At 44.3% G+C, this 17455-nt stretch overlaps 1 protein-coding gene across 2 annotated transcripts in view; it reads left to right on the plus strand.

Annotated features, from left to right (window-relative positions):
- HOOK3 (hook microtubule tethering protein 3) overlaps positions 1-17455 on the plus strand; it is an 89127-nt gene that overhangs the window by 28330 nt on the left and 43342 nt on the right. For both annotated transcript variants that reach the window (XM_061134923.1, XM_061134924.1), the window contains 4 exons: positions 1977-2044; positions 8763-8825; positions 10335-10418; positions 15978-16141. In XM_061134923.1, coding sequence (XP_060990906.1) covers positions 1977-2044; positions 8763-8825; positions 10335-10418; positions 15978-16141 — 379 coding nt within the window. The remainder of the gene's footprint in view (positions 1-1976; positions 2045-8762; positions 8826-10334; positions 10419-15977; positions 16142-17455) is intronic.

Below are 17455 nucleotides of genomic sequence, written 5' to 3' on the forward strand. Positions count from 1 at the left end.
CCAGTGAGGACAAAACCCTGTGTCTCTTCCACATGAGAACTTGGTACTCTGTGCTAAACTGTGCTGTAGGTTTTGGACCTAGACGCTCACTTTTCAGGATAAGCTCTCTGATACAGCCCACCTCATCCTCCACTGCTCCTGAGTCTGCTCCCAGGACATGCTTAGATTGTACATGCTTATATTTTTAACTTTTAAGATTTAACTTACTTTTTTTTTTTACTTTTCAAAAAGCGTGCACTAACCTGGTTCTCACGTCATTTTATGTCATCCGGCATTTTACGGTGTTCGCGGGGAAGGGCCTTGACGTGGCAACACCGCTTCTTAACTAACGCTTCCCCTCTCACACCTGACTAACCCCCACACCCCGCACGTCCCCGGGGCTGCTGGCCCCGTTTCCCCCACCCCAGTCTCAGCCTTTCGTTCTGCTCCCAGCCGTGCCAGCGGCCCCGTAGCCGGGAAAGGCCGTGTTTGGTGCCTTGTTCCCAAGGCTCGTAGACTGCGCCTCACAACAAACCAAACGGACAAAATCTTGAGCTCAGAGGAGAGGAATTTCTTTCTTAACCAGAGAGAGTGAATAAGTTACGACGTACACAATTCCCACTTCTGACAGGGCCTGTGGTTTAGGCATGTAATGTGTATGTCTGTGTGCATCACCACACATTTGATGGAGTTTACAAGTATTCTTAGGGCAGTTCTCCCGTAGAAGCGTGTTTTGTTGAACTAGAAGCTTAGGCATTAACAACTAGAATGTCGTGATTTAATTGTGAGGTCACATTTTTTTTTATATACAAGTTACCTGTCAAGCTAAGGATTATAGTTTGGCATTAAAAATCCAGGAATCTCTTGCCAAAAGATCACTAACAGTTGCACAGTCGGACTCCCTTTATCTCATATTAGAATGCTGAGCCAGTATTTTTTGCTGTTTTTATGGATATAGAGTGGGAGAGGAGCAGATTAAGGCTAAAATTTCCTTAGTCATTCCTAATGACTTCAATTTTTGAAACATTTCTTATTAAAATATATTTGCCATATTTGTTGAAATCCAGCTGGCCTGTTGGTTTTTTATGCTTCATCCTCACTCTCTCATCTGTTATTGGATCTGAAAATAAAACTATTTCCAGGGCTTTTTTACAAGGCAAGACATTTTTTTTCCCCCAACTGTGTCAGTACTAACAACTAAGGGATTCTTCTCTTTTGGCAGTTGTGAGGACAAGGTTGATGAAATTGGTGCTTTCACGTATTAAAGATGTGGGTCATTACTTTAAAGCCCAGGGTTACACAGTATTTTTAAACTATGATATCAGTCTCTATCTTAAAACCATCTTAATTCTTTGTTCTAAGCAGCTCTCAGATTCCCTAAGTTGTTTTTTTTTTAATTGTAGAAAACATTAAGGTAAAAATTACCATTATGAGATGGTTAGATAGCATCACCGACTCAATGGACGCGCTTCTGAGCAAACTCCAGGAAATAGTGAAGGGACAGGGAATCCTGGCATGCTGCAGTCCATAGGGTCGCAGAGAGTCAGACACGACTTGGCAACTGAACAACAAAAAGAAATTATACAGTTCAATACTGTGACGTCACATAAGAATAAAACACAGACATCAAAGTTTTATAACATGTAACAGAGAACAGTGTGAAAGATGTTTAAATTTTAGGAACAGAATACAGAGTCCTTTCCTTCTTGGCCTTAGGCTTTACCGTTTCATTGCTTTGCATTCCTGAAATCCTCCGTTCCTGGGACTTTTAGCTGTAGCCTCAACTTTATGGGGGAGGGGAGAGTCAGTTTCAGGAAAGAAACGTGATTTTCAGCTTTCACTTTACCTCCGACACACGTATTTAACCACATACGAGAGATTCTGAGGAAGAATCAAAACGCGGGCAGCTTCTCACCAGAATTGATGAAGTCTTAGCCTTTGCTCCCTTGGTTGTCTGTCACTTGAACACTGACATCCCAGGTTGTTCTCGCTTTCAGAGTACATCCAAGCCATCATGGTGATGGAGGAGTCTGTTCAGCATGTTGTCATGACCGCCATCCAGGAGGTACGTGGACCTTTGTGCTTACAGTTCGTGAGGAATTGAAGGAGCAAACCTGAGTCTGAGCATCTGAGATAGAAATTTTAAGGCGATTCGCCTGCTCAGGTTCTGAGAATCTTTTCTTTATACTTACGCTGTGGCTTATCTCATTTTTATTTAAATGGTAAACATTCCTCTTGGGGGTGTAGATATTTGGTAACTATTCTTAATTTTTTTTTAATACACTGATGAATTAGGAATAGTAGACTGACTGATTCTTAAATGCAGCGCCTTAGACCACTGGGCCATCCTGACTACCGCTCTGACTGATTCTTAAAGCCATTTTAAGTAGTATCTGTCTTAACCTACAGACTGCCTCACACCCAAGTATTGGTCTCTTGTTTGGGAGAAAATCGGTCTTCAACTCCTGCCAGACTCAAAGCACTTTCTAGATGAATATTTATTTGCAACTGTCGGAGAGGATAGATACTTTTTTCCTCTACCCTTCCAAGTTGTCTGCTGGGGCCTCTAAAAAACAACAACAACAAAAAAAGATTAACAGCAGCGAAGCATACAAACATATTTAAAGTTTTACACAACACAGGAATCTTTGTGAAGAAGGGAAGGCTGAAGTGTTTCGGCCTGCGTGGATTTGATGAAGAGTGGAGGGTCCTTTGGTGAAATGTGACAGGGCGGGAAAAGGGCAGCAACGGGTCCTGGTGTTCAGCTTCCTCTCGCATCCCTGGGACCTTGGAGGCACAGATACGCCTCTCCTCTGACATCGGGAGGGCACCTCTCCCGAGAGGAGCTTAAGGAAGGTCAGGAAATCTTGGCTGGCCTCATTCTTTCTCACATTCCTTCAGCTTGGAATAGTCAATAGGCCAAGGTGCATATTTTGGGGTGGCATATCCTTAACTCCGTCTGATGTCAAACACAGAACTATAGTATTGAAAATGGAATATAGATTAATAACTGGTGGATCGTAGGAGGGGAGAAATGTTTAATCATAAAAGTAATGGGAGAAACCTTTAAGGGAACTGTAGAATGTAAGTAAGTAACTAACAGGAAAAAATGCTAAGTGCAAATTAAGTATCTTCTGTTCAATCCAACCAACTGACTGTGAATGCAGAGGTTCCCACTCACCCGCAGATTTGGTCTTTTGCTGGAGTGACTTGTAGAACTCAGTGATGGTGACTCCCTGCAATGGAGGTCTGGGAGGGTCCCTGACTCAGTCTCCGGTGTCCCCTCCGTGTGGAATCAAGGGGTGTCCCCTCTGGCACGTTAATGTGTGACAATACGCAGAGTGCCGCTGCCAGCAGGGAAGGTCACCCGAGTTTTGGTGGGGCTTCGTTTTATAAGTGTGAATGATTGGACCGCTGGCCGCAAGGTTGAATGAAATTTCCAGCCCCGCCCCCACCTCCCCAGAAGTCAGGCTGACATCAAGTGGCTCAAAACCCCAACCCTCTAATACGTGGGGACAGAGGTCAGCCAGAGCCTTTCTTATTACACAGGACCTTACTACAGAGCAAGGCTTTTAACAGAGGGTCGGTTTGGCAGTCTTGCGCTGATCGGGGTAGGAGTGTAAGCCGCAGGGTTGTGAGTGTTCAGATTACACAGTGATGGTCACCAAAGCGAGATGTGAGTCTGAATTGCCCTCAAGTGCTCTCGGGTTGCCTCTGTCGGCATCAGGAGCCCAGCTCTGTGCAGCTCGTGGTCTGCCGTCCCTAACACATGATTCCAGCCCTGTGGTCTGCCGTGGCGGCTTGTGCTCCAGTCCCTGCATCGCGTCCTGCCCAGCAGGCAGGGCTGAAGGAAGGTTCTCCACTTCCTCTTAGAAAACATCTAGGAATTCTCACACTTGTTACCCAGCTGTTTCTCGCGCTGGCACTCGGGGCAGCTGGAGAATGTGTTCTTTATTCTAGGTGATCATGGAACCCAGCCAGAACGTGAGGGTTCTGTTACTAAGCAAAAACAGGAAGAAATAACAAGGGGGCTGCTAACTGTCCTGCCTTCTGTGGTTGATCCTGTATTTCCACTGTTAGCAGTTTATCCTGAGGAAGTCTGAAGTACAGAGGTAGACAGCGATAATAATAATAGCAAGTGTGTATCCACACCTGCTGTGTGCTGGGCCTCAGTAAACACGTCACATCTGTTAACACTAACTCATTTAACAGTCACTGCAGCTGGGATTAATGCCACTGAAGTGCACGCATAACAATTGTTAAAATGACAGCTTGTATGTTACAGATATTTTACCACGATTTAAAACCTTTTTAAAAGGTTGCATCTCATCCTTTGAAGAATGTACTGTCACTGTCCCCATTTTAGAAGAGAGGAGACAGAGGCCTCGACAGTGTGAGCAACTGGCTCAGGCTCACAGCAGAAGCAGCGGCAGACTTAGAACCCGGATAACGCAGAGCCCGCGCCTAAGGCTCTGCTGTGTCAGCGCAGGTCTGTTCATTCAGCCTTACTTTCTAGAAATGAAACACTAGGAATAACCTCACTGCCCAGCACTAAGGGGACGGGCAAATGAAGTATGGTTCAACCACGTGTTGGCATTTTATGTAAGCATTAAAGCGTATTTTTTGAAAAGTAATGATGTGGGGCAAGTTTATAACATGTTAGGTTTAAAAAGGTAGGATGCAGAACATGCAAGCAGTATAATCCCATTTTTGTTAAACAATAACAATTAAGATGTGTGAAAAGAAACTTTCCAAAATGTTAACTGTCTCCATATGGTTGGGTGTTTTCTATTCTGCATTCTCATATTTTTCTATAATAAAAGGTATCTTTATTTGGGTTTTTCTTTTTCACTGAAATCTGTAACTGAGTGATTTTCATTCTGTGAATCGTATCCCAAGGAATTATTTAGAAATTCAGGCCATGATTGGGCTCAACTTTATCAGCCTATTTTATATTTACAAAAATGTGAAAATAGTGTATTTCCATTGGCAAGAAGGTGACATTATAGCACCTCCACTCCATGGTTTATTATGTAGCTGATAAAAATTTGTCACCAAATAAAGGTATCTTCTGACAAAGGGAAGACCTTTAAAATGTCAAGTGAACACAGCAATGTATGAAAAAGGTATGTGCAGGTGGATATTTAGGTGTTATGTCTATTCTGTGCATACTGATCTTGTTCACTTAGCAGATACCCATTGGGTGTTTAGAATGCAGCGGGGACAGTAGACGCCTGCTGGTAGATGCACCTGTGAAAAGGTAGACGTGGTCTCTTGTCTCACAGAGCGTGAGTCTAAAGGAAGACCTGCTTAGACAAGGAGTTCAGACACCTCCAGAGTGTTCAGAGCAAAAATCACTGTCATGGGGAAAAGCCACTCAGTATGGGGACAGTGAGGAGGGCTTACTAGAGAACATGGCATCTCAGCTGAGCCCTGTGGGAGGAGACAGCTGTACTCCGGGGCGGGGGCAGGTGGGGACACAGGAGCTGCAAACCTGGCTAAAGATACAATGCCTTTTATTATAGAAAAATAGGAGAATGCAGAAGAGAAAGCTTCCAGCCATCCGGAGACTGTTAACATTCTGGAAAGTTTGCTTTCGCTCAGCAGACGTGGGAGGTGAGGCAGGAGCCCTAAAATCAGTAGGATGTTGAATGAGTTGGAATTTTGGAAACCAGTGAATAGACTTTCAAGGAGAAAATACAGTGAAGTCTGTATCTGAGAAACTCTAGGCAATGAGAAGGATGGACTGGAGAAAAACACGGCCAGAAAAAGGAGAGCAGATGCGGCCTTAGTAATTTGCTGAGAAGGGTGGGAGCCTGAACTGGGTTACAGGGCCGGGTCCAGTATGGGCAGACCGAATGCTGTCGGAGCTTTAGTCGGTAGGCCTGGTGACTGATCAGGCCTTGGAGGAGGACCTGGGGGCTGGACGGACCTGTGGAATTGAAGAAAGGAGTTCTGTAAGATGATTGTTTGTCTTTATTCAGGTGCTGCAGATTGCAATTTTTTTTTTCCTATTGTGGTAAAATGCACATAACTATGAACTTTGCCGTTTTCAAGGTTATTTTGTAGCACGTCTCAGTGTTTAGCTCCTTTTTGTGGCTGAATGGCAGTCCACGGTGTGGTTGGACCGCACTGTGTTCATGCACTGTCAGTGGACACTTGAGTTTCCACCTTTGGGGTATGTGAGTGGTGCTGCCGTGAATGTGTGTAAGGTTTTGCTGTGTTTTGTTTTGTTTTTCTGAGCACCTGTTTTTAATTCTTTTGAGCATCTACCCAGAAACTGAATTGCTGGTCCATGTGGTGACCCTGTGTATGACTTTTTGAGGATGTGCCAGTGTGCTTCCCACAGGTGCTGGCACGGTTGTCCATTCGCCCCAGCAGTGCCCCGGGATTCTGGTTCCTCTCCCCCATCGTCCACCTTTGTAACTGCCCCTCATCCGAGTGGACAGGAGGTGTTTTCCCATCATGGCCTATTTGTATTTCCCTCCAGGCTAGTGACGTTGAGCATCTTTTCATGAGTTTCCTGGCCGTGTTACAGGATCTTCTTTGGAGAAATGTGAGTGGTAGTCAGATACATGATAGTCCTTGAGTTCTTTAAATGCTAATATGACAAAGCCACAGGAGAGGGTAAGACAGAGGTTGGGATGACACAGGAGGATGGTAAGTGGTCCATGGTCTGAGAAGCCGGGAAGAGACAGGGTTGAGAGCGTTAAGTGGAGGGACCAGCCTTGGGTGGGAAGAACAGCACTTGCATTTTAACCAGATTGAAGGAGGAAGGGTGGGCGTGAATGTGGCCGCATTCTCTAGGTTAACACATAGGAAATTGAGGAATTTCTTACCTGGAGGCAAAGTCTGGTCTTAAAGAGTAGGGAGAGTTGGTGAGGTTTGAGAAGCAGGGACGGTTTGGACTAATCTCTAATGGAATGAAGAGGCTGCTGATGGGGAAACATAGCTGTACTTTGGGGCAACTTTGAAGGCCTAGCTGACCCTGGAAACCGTACATGTTTTGTGTTTTAAAAAATATCTTGACTTTCTCAGAACTTAGCAGTCAGGGTTGACGGCCAGAAGAGAAAGGTGGTTGGGTTGGTTTTGGATTTAGATTTTCCCTGGGAGAAAGTACTAAGGTAGGAGAATTGATTATATTAAAACGAAATAATAGACCACGAAGCCTAGGCCAGAATGAGAAGGTAATTGATTCAACAGATGCCGAACCATGTCCGCCGACGTCCGGAGTGAGGCGATTGCTGAAGAGAAGGCGACAAGAGAGTAAACTCTGGGCAGGCAGAGCAGTGACATTCACCTAGAGTCTGAGCAGAGTGAGGAGGGAAGTGCCTGTGACAGTGGAAACCAGAGGGAAGCACGGAAGCGCAGGGCCCGGGAGGGAGGGGTGGGCAGACCCCTGTCTGTGAGCGACCTGGAGAAGGCGGTGTTGGGGTGGGATGCTGTGCTGCCCGGGCGGGGACTCACATGTAACTGGGGATGGGAAGAAGACCGCAGGAAAATGCTTCCACTCCCTCACCCACCCCTCCGCCGCTGCCCGGAACCAGATCCGTCACAGCCCTTATCACTGAGCTGTTTTTCTTACTTGAGCTGTATGCGGTCTGTGGCACAGGTGGCTTCTTTGATAGTTCAGACTTACAGAAGTGGTTATTTCTGGATGGTAGAATAATGGATTTATTTTTGTATTTTTTTCCTGAGTTTCATCTTCTCTGTGTTGGTCCCCCCCCCCCCCAAATTGGGAGAAAATTCTTTTGAACCTCATTTTATTAATATTCTTACAATGGAAGTATTTAAAAAAATGAAACCAGTTTTCTTTTATACTTCCTGAGATTTTTTTTTTTCCCCGAATTATGCTAAGGACTTTGACTCTTCTCATGACAGGATTAGAGAGCAGTGGTTCTCAAACTTCCGTGTGCGTCCTGGGCCCTAACCCCAGAGTCTCTGGTTCAGTAAATCTGAGCCGGGGACCCAAGGATGTGCATTTCTGGCAAGTTCTCAGGATGCTGGTGGTGTTGGTGTGGGGCCCTCACTTGGAGAACCCCTGATCCAGAGAAGAAGGTGCAGCTGAGCAGACCGGCTCTGTAAAGGGTGGGGTAAAGGCTGAGGTGACAAGATCTCTCAATGAGATGTCCCCACCTTTGTGATCGTCCCTCTCTTGTCCGTTTTACAGAATGTAAGACGGGAAACATGAGGAAGTGGGGACATTTTTGGTCTGCCCCCAACATTTGTCCCAGTCAGAATTTTGCCCTTTCTCCCCAAACCCTCACACACCCCCTGGATCTTCTCTGTGAGCAGCACAGGGGTGGGGAAGGCTGAGAGCTAGATTTGTGTGTGTGTGTGTGTGTGTGTGTGTGTGTGTGTGTGTGTGTGATCTCTGAGCATCAGCAGCTCATTTGGGCTGACACTGATCTGACCCACATTTATTCTTCAGAGATCGTTACCTAGCAATGCTATTTTTTTGGTACCGAAAAGTCAATGTTTTAAAATATTTAGCCACATTTCAACTTAAAGGCTTGTCTTTTTTTCATGGTGAGGATAGGTAGTACTTGATTCTCATGAGTGGCCCCGCCCTGAAGTTGCACACGTATGATTTTAGGTGAAGGCTAATCCTGCAGCGAAGCAAAGCTTCGACGTTATAAGAAAATGTTCCTTTTACATTTGTGTTTTTCATTGTAATTTTTACAATTCTCCAGCAGCCAGGCATTCATGTTTGTTGTTGCAAGTATATTATGTCGAATGTCATTTTTGTCTCCTGGTTGTAATCATTTAAATCTTGATTTCAGCTGATGAGTAAAGAGTCTCCTGTGTCTGCTGGGAATGATGCCTATGTTGACCTTGATCGCCAGGTACCTGGTCTTGCATTGTTTCTATCTGTGCAGAGTTTGAAGGGTAAACTTTAGATGTTAATGAAAAGGGTGTTTCAGCTTATGAAATACATTGGTGTAATTCTTCATTTTTTACCAAAAATTCAAGAATTACAGTCACTTTTTTTTAAAGCCACTTTACTAATGGATAGTAAACATTTGTAATAAAATTTGTAATTTGTAACTAACATAAGTTACTAAATAAATTAGCTTCTTTAATTCACTATATTTTGTGTTTTCCTAGTCATGGTTTTTCTTTTTCCATTAGTGATAGCATTCTGTATGCCACATTTAAGAAACCAGATGCAGTCCTGGGATATGGCATGCCTTTAGTCCTACAATTTATTTATAATACAAAAGATTTTGCCTTTTATTTCATGTTACTCTTCAATTGAAAAAGTTTCTTTTTCCTTTCATCTTTGTGAAGATGTGAATAGTCTGTCAGGAGTACTTAAATGTGCTAAGGAGCTACTGTATTTCTTTAAGGAACTCTGCATTATATTCTTATGGTTTTTAACAGAAAAGTTGATTTGTAGTTTTAATTACTGCTTTTTAATAAAATGTCGTTACATTGTCAGTTGCTGTATTCTGCTCTTCGGGGACATCTCTTCCATAATGAATAGAAACCTTTGTGTTCTTTGTCTTGTCTCACTTCTTCCCCATGGTTTCTAAATGTTTTGCAGGAAAATCTTTGGGTATGCTATAATTTTAGCCCAAATTGTAATTTGTCTTTTCCTTACTCTGTGGCATCTAAGTTTAAACTTGTTACCTTGAATGCACTTTTTTTTTGTGTGTCCATTACGCAGAGATTTTTGATCACATGAAATGAAAAGCCAATATAATTTTATTTTCATTGATTTTTTTCTTCTAAAAAGTCAATTAACTTTAATGTTTTCATACATTGCTAACTTAGAGTTTATCATAATACTGGGACCCAGCTCGGGACTGTTTGGTTTGTGCTGAGAATCAGGATAATAAAAACCTTTCATTTTGAAACTGATATACTAAATTAACACAGAGGTTTAATACGATTGAACATTTGTGTTGAAATACACTAGCTATTTAACAGTCGAACCCCTGTTCTAGCACGTATAGATTTTACCAAAGTAAAATTTGTCAGTTATTACAGAATCAAAACATTACCAAGCCCAGATAAGAAAAGATGTGTAAGAGAACCAAATTCCAAGTTCAGAAAAGACAAAGCTTAGGACTAAAAGATATTCATAGTTAGAAGTGGCTTCTTAACAATAGAAATTTGGTCTAAATCATTTCCAAACAGTGCGGAGTTTATTTATAAATTTCCAGATTTGTTCATTGAACATTTATCAAGCGTCAGAAAAAAAAAAAAGTCTTCTTTTGACTCATGCAGAAGGGTTCTTGATTTCTGCTGTCCCCCAGAAAGAGAAAGGAGTTCTGTCCTCTACATGTGTGATTGTTAGCTGTTGCCACATCGTATTCCAGTGTTGACTGTAGCTCTTCGTTTCTACCCAGCTGAAGAAAACTTCAGAAGAACTAAATGAAGCTTTGTCGGCCAAGGAGGAAATTGCTCAAAGGTGCCATGAGTTGGATCTGCAGGTAAGAGGGCTGTTCCTGAACCACCTGTCTGAAACGTGCTCTCCAAGTCCCACCACATGCAGTGGGTCCCGCTTGCAGTTCAGTTTGGCTGTAACACAGCCTAATTAGAGAATAAAAATACTGGAAAAAGAGTGCAGACCTAGCAAAGATCAGAGTTTTCCTTCCTTCTCACAACTCCATTCAATTCCTGATGAATGAATTAAAATGGGATAAGGCCACAAGAAGAGAAAGAGGAGGGAGACCAGTGCTCGGGAGACTTGGGGAGATTTTTTAAAGTCCTGACTTGTAATGTTTGCTAGTCTCCACGGTATACACACTCTCAGTGACCAGTACCAGTTACCAATGGTTTAACAGTCGGCTCACCTGTCTCCTGAATATTTAACAGGCAGCTCCAATATAGCCAGCAGTAGCACACCACGCTCGTTATCCACTTCTGAAGTCCAGAGACAGTTGGGAAGAGTGCTGAATGGCCTAAAAGCAGTAAAGAGTTCTGTGACCCAGAACTCCTATAAAGGGGGATGGGGACTTCCCTGGTGTTCCAATGGGTAAGAATCTGCCTCCCAACCCAGGGGATGTGGGTTCGATCCCTGGCCCCGGAAGGTTCCACATGCTTCGGGGTAGCTAAGCCTGTGCCCCACAACTACTGAGTCCACACTCTAGAGCCTGAGGGCCCTCGTTACTGAGCCTGGGCGCCTGCAGCCCATGCACTGCAATAAGAGAAGCCGCCAAATAAGAAGGCCGTGCACCCCGACTAGAGAGTAGCACCCACTTGCTGCAACTAGTATGCCCAAGTGAACAAAAGAGACCCAGTGCCACCAAAAATAAAAGTAAAGAGTTTAAAAATAGCAACAAAGGGATGGGCTCCTGTAGCCAAACCCCAGAGAACCACAGGGAGCCCCCCCACCCCCACCTGGTAGAAGGCTGCAGCGAGGTGCAACTGGGTCTCTTGTAGGAGAGCGCCCCCAACGCCCGTCACGTGCTGCAGACACCCTGACCTGAAGCCGGCTTGCTATCAGAGGGTTCTCTTCTGAAGAGTTAAGCAAACAGGAGTATGGGAGGATAGACTCAGTATCACAGGGTTAGACCCTTCGCATTTTGACCTTTCCCGGTTCTCTAATTGACAGAGAGCATGTGAGGAAAAATGCATGGCAAAAAAGAGAACAGGAAGGTGAATAGGAAACTGGCCCTAGAGGAAGTGGAGAAAGTGGGGTAGTAGAAAAGTTTTCTTTTTGATTATTTAGTGCCCCTGTGCAATGCAGTTCTCAAATAAGGACAAGATGCTGTTTAAAAAAGAAAAAAGAGATCAAGAAACATGTGAAGTATTAGTCGCTCAGTTATGTCTGACGTTTTGTGACCCCGTGGACTGAAGTCCGCCAGGCTCTTCTTCCCATGGGATTCTCCAGGCAAGAATACTGGAGTGGTGTGCCATTTCCTACTTCAGGGGATCTTCCTGACCCAGGGATTAAACCCAGGTCTTCTGCATTACAGGCAGATTCTTTCCCATTTGAGCCACCAGGGAAGCCCCTCAGACTGAGAGGAACACTTAAGTAAATTAAAAATAGAATTCTCAAAATAAAAATCCAGTAGAGTAGTTAAAAATGAAGTTGAAGAAATCTTTCATAGATAAAAAGAAAATAAGAAATAAAATATAGTTGTCTTGGATTTACCACAAAACCAGAGGGCAGGAGAGAGTGGATGAGGTCCAGATGGTGCATAATTGGCCACATATTGATCCTTAACTAAAGCTGGGTAGTAGGTACTCAGTTCGTGATATTTTCTGCTAGAAGCATTTTACTTTGAAGGCATTAATAGTTTCTTTGGATGCAGATAGAATTGCGATGAGAGCACACTTGTTGGGTTATATAGTAAATAACATCTGTTCATAATGTAAGTGCCCTTGGAAAAGGAAATGGCAACCCACTCCAGTATTCTTGCCTGGGAAATCCATGGACAGAGGAGCCTGGCAGGCTACCATCCATGGGGTCGCAAAGAGTTGGATGCGACTGAGCATGCACGCAGTGTAAGTGCTGTTAATTGCTTTACAGGTTTTAAAATTTAGCTATGCATAAATTATTCACAATAGTAAGATTGGTTGTTTTTACGAGCAGAATAGAAGTATTACTCTTGGTAGTATAACTTTCAGTCATGCGCTGGGATTGGCCCTCTGTGTCACGAGTGAAGTGGTGGTGCAGGCCGGCTCATTGCTCGCTGTGCTGTCCGTGGTGCTTTTGTGCTGCAGGGTTGGGGCTGAGGACCCACAGCGAGACCCGTGGCTCTGAAAGGCCGAGCTGTTCACAACTTGTACTCCAGCCTGGAGAGTTCCATGAACCATATATAGTCCATGGGGTCACAATGAGTCAGACACGACTGAGCGACTTTCACTTTCATGAACTGATTTGCAATGTTGTATAGCAGAAACCTTCCCTGGTGGTTCAGATGGTAAAGCGTCTGCCTGCAATGTGGGAGACCCAGGTTTGATCCCTGGGTTGGGATCTCCTGGAGAAGGGAATGGCAATGCACTCCAGTATTCTTGCCTGGAGAATCCCACAGACGGAGGAGCCTGGTAGGCTACATCCATGGGTCACAAAGAGTCAGACACAACTGAGCCACTTCACTCACTCACTCACAGCAGAAACCAACACAACATTGTAAAGCGGTTATCCTCCAATTAAAATGAATACGTAAATAAAAAGAAATTAGTAAAAAAGAGATGAGTTTTTAAGATTTAAACTTTAAATGTTTATTTTAAAAAGAATAAAAGAGCAGAAATAGACCCATGGTATAGAATTGAGCTGTTGCTCTATTCTGAGAAAATACTCAAATCTGACAAGATAGAGAGCTGGCATTTCAGACTCATTCGTTTATTCAACAAACATTGAGCACGCACTCCAGACCTTTATAGGTCCATAGCTGCTGTGGATACAGTGAAGTTGAGGGGAAACACAGAACTGGATAAAACATTCCTGCCCCCAGGTGCTTACGTGCATATGAAGAAGACACAATGAACAGGATAAGAATACAGTCTGTCGTGTGTTGATAAAGGTTCTGGAAGAGGGAGACTCTGGGGAGCAGGGTGGGAGGAATTTGTTCTGATGGGTCATCAACAAAGCCTGCCAGCAGAGGCACCGAGTTTGTAAGATCCTAAGAACGTGGAGGAGCTGGCCTCCCAGTCTTCCCCGGAGGTGCGTCCAGATTCAGCGCACCTGAGTGGATCTGGAGAGGGGAACTGTCCACAGAGGCCAGACAGGCCTTGGGAAAGGCTCAGTAAAGGGGAAGGCATTCCAGGCTTGCGAACAGAGTCATCCTGTGATCCGAGTTTTATTTTCATGGGTTTTGATGGCTCCTGGGTGGAGACCAGACGAGGGGTGAGGGCCAACTCATGGAGACTGATTCAGACGCCTTTGGAGCAATCAGGTGAAAACTTAGGTTGGCTTCAGTCAGAATTGAGGGGTGGTGAGAAGTGGTGGAAATCTGTTTGAAGGCAGAGCCGCTGATGTTTGCTGGAAGAATGGGCGTGGATGTGAGGATGAGCTGTGACGGATCCTGACCCAGAAAGTGGAAGGACAGAGTTAGCACTGCCGAGACGGGGAGATGGCAGGCGGGCTGGCTGGGGTGCGGGGAGAGTCCCACCTGCACAGGTTAAAGTCAGACGCCTCGTGGATGGGATGCCCAGTTCGGGATCCCAGGCTGGAAATAGAAACGTGTGAGCTCTCGGTGAATACCTGGTGTTTACAGCCCAGATACTGAAAGACATCCGTGTACTTAGGAAGGAAAAGCCGTGGGTGCCCCAAGGCAGGGACGTGGAGAGGACCAGGAGAGGGGGGTGTCCGGGGAGCTGCGGGAAGCAGAGCTCCGCTGGTCCTGGGGGTGGTGGGGCAGGAGCTCTGCTGGAACAGGTTCAAGAGGAAATGGGGGCGGAGACGGAGAATTGGAAGTGGAGGCGGCTTCTGCTTTTCCAGGTTCTTGAGATGTAGTTGGCCTACAGTAAACTGCCCACTTTTGAAGTGTACCATTCTGATGCCTGTTGACATCACCACAGTCAGGATAATGGGTTCTCTTGTCATCTTCTCCCAGCCCCGGCTCTGCTTTCTGTCTCTGTGGATTAGCTTGTTATCTTTATCTTCTAGAATCGCATATAAAAGGAGTCACACACACTGTACTCTTTTTCTGCCTGGTTTCTTTTCTTTTTTTATTTTTTTGAGATTCATTCATATTGTTGGTATCAATAGTTAATTCTTTTGTCGTCAAACAGTGTTGTGTTTATGGATGTGCTGTTACTTAGCTATTCACCTGTTGATAAATGTTTGTTTTTCTGTATTTGTGTTAGTTACTCAATCATGTCCGACTCTTTGCAACCCCGTGCACTGTAGCCCGCCAGGCTCCTCTGTCCATGGGATTTTCCAGATAAGAAAACTGAACGGGGTTGCCATTCCCTTCTCCGGGGGATCTTCCAGACCCAGGGATTGAACCTGGGTCTCCTGCATTGCATGCAGGTTTCTTTACCATCTGAGCCACCAGGGAAGCTGTTAGAAACGAAACTGCTACAAACATTCTGCATCTCTGGGTGAACATATGTTTTGTTTCTCTTTGGTAAATAAATACCTGAGAGTAAACTGTCTGCATCATGTGGTAGTTCCATGATTAATTTTTTAGAAAAATGCAAACCAGATATTCACAGCGTTCGGAATAGTTCACATTCTCACCAGGTGTGTTAAATTCCCACTTGTTCGCATCTTCGCCGGCATTTGGCACGGCCAGTCTCTCTAATGTTCAGCTTCCTGGTGGGAGTGAGTGTGTGGATATAACATTATGGTCTCAGTTCGCTTTTCCTTAATGACTAATCATGAGTGTCTTTTTTGTGTACTTAGTTGCTGGTGTGTGTGTGTCTGCTTAGTTGCTCAGTCATGCCCTACTCTTTGTGACCACATGTACCGTAGCACGTCAGGTCTTCTGTCCATGGGATTCTCCAGGCAAGAATACTGGAGTGGGTTGCCATTTCCTGCTCCAGGGGATCTTCCTGACCCAAGGATCAAACCTGCATCTCTTGCATCTCCTGCATTGGCAGGTGGATTCCTTACCGCTGAACCACCTGTGAAGCCTTTTACATGTCTTCTTTGGTGAATTATCTTTTCAAATATGAAATTTAAAAAATGAATTATTGCTGACTTTTATATACTGCTCTGCCTATGCAATATTCCTAAATAATATAAATGTTTTAAGTGGAGATTACTTGTACTTCTTTAAAAACAGGCTTTAGTTCATAATGGCTTCCTTGGTGGCTCAGATGGTAAAGAATCTGCCTGCAGTGTAGGAGATCCGGGTTTGATCCCTAGATTGGGAAGATCTCCTGGAGAAGGGAATGGCCACCCACTCCTTATTGTTGCCTGGAGAATTCCACGGACAGAAGATCCTGGTAGGCTACAGTCTATAGGGTCACAAAGAGTCGGACGTGACTGAGTGACTAACACACGCACAATTCATAATGGTAATTTACAAGTGATTAATGCAGATTCCAGTGTAATTGGAGAAAATAACCCCTGTCTTTCTACATTCTAACAGGTCGCAGCGCTGCAGGAGGAGAAGAGTAGTCTGTTGGCAGAGAACCAGGTATTAATGGAAAGACTTAATCAATCAGATTCTATAGAAGATCCTAACAGTCCAGCAGGAAGGAGGCATCTGCAGCTCCAGACTCAGTTAGAGCAGCTCCAAGAAGAAACATTCAGGTAAAGGACCCCTCACTCAGATCTGATCCTTTAAAATGTGGTAATGTCTTTTGCAGTTAAGAGTATAGTGTTAGGACTTCCAGGTAACTGCAGACCGAGGTGGTTCTGTGATTAGCCAGTTCCCAAAAGTCTCCCCCACACCGTGAAACAAGCACACATCTGGGAAAGTTCTCGCCTCAACCTGACTTGCAGACAGAACGGCCCAGCTGAGCCGTGACTGTGGGTGACGGGAAGGAGCAGATCCCACCCGCCCCACACCAGGTGCTTGGAGACAACTAAAATCAGACTGAGAAAAACATCAGGGAAGAACTGGCAAAGGGACCTGAGAGTGAGTTGGAATGGTCACTGGAAAGATTAAGTTCACTCAAATTTGGAAATTAAATTTAAAACAAAAAAAGGAAATTAGACCACAAACTGCAGGGCTAGGATTTCAAATTAAGTGTATCTTCTTAAAGGGCCAGATGCCAAGGGGGGAAAAAAAAAAATTAACCAGGTATGGAATTTAGAGATTGTGCCTCCCAGGGCACAGTTTATAGTCACAAGACAAAGGCCAGGTGCGAGGTTTATAGAGACAGATGTAGTTAAAGGGCAAGTTGATGTGAAGGAGTCATCCTCTACCACATCTCGGGGAGGAAAGGGCGGAAAAGGAAGAGGGCCCACTAGCAGTTGAGTGGTGAAAAGGAAAATCTGGTGTCCTGCAAGACAGAACAGAGCTTGTGTTCTGTGGAAGGACTTGGCAGGATGATAAAAATACTATGTTACAACTTTCTAGAAAATGTATCATGACCCATTTCTTACCTAGCCATAGATTTTCAGTGTTAAAACTGGGGGTGAAATTAAGTATCATTACTTATCCACTAACTTAATATGGTTACGTATCTATCAGTCTTTATTTTTCTCCAGTGAAATGTGAATGTTTTGTTTTGTTTGCCTTGACCGGGGGAAAAAAGGACACTTTCTTAGTCTTCTCAGAAACCTAAGACAAATAGTCCATTGCTATGGTCTACAACCGCAGTTTAGACTGTGACCTGAGGACTCTTTTGGGGTCTTCAGGCCGTCTCTCTTCCAGCTGCATGTCTGTTAGACTGGATTTCCTTCATGGACCTCCGCCAAAAAACCCTCACATCAGACGCATGTAAAAACAGGAGAACCCAGCTGTCTTCTAGTAAACCAGTGATTTGAATCACAGAATGTAAAAACATAGCCACTCTTCTCACCAGTTTTAGAAAAGAGTTGCTTTTCATAAACTGTATATTGTCGGTATTAACATAATGGGTTTATTACTGTCATTTTCAAATGACTAACATCTCATTT

Source organism: Dama dama, chromosome 32 (genome assembly GCF_033118175.1).
Source record: "Dama dama isolate Ldn47 chromosome 32, ASM3311817v1, whole genome shotgun sequence".
In the NCBI taxonomy this organism is placed as follows: Eukaryota; Metazoa; Chordata; class Mammalia; order Artiodactyla; family Cervidae; genus Dama; species Dama dama.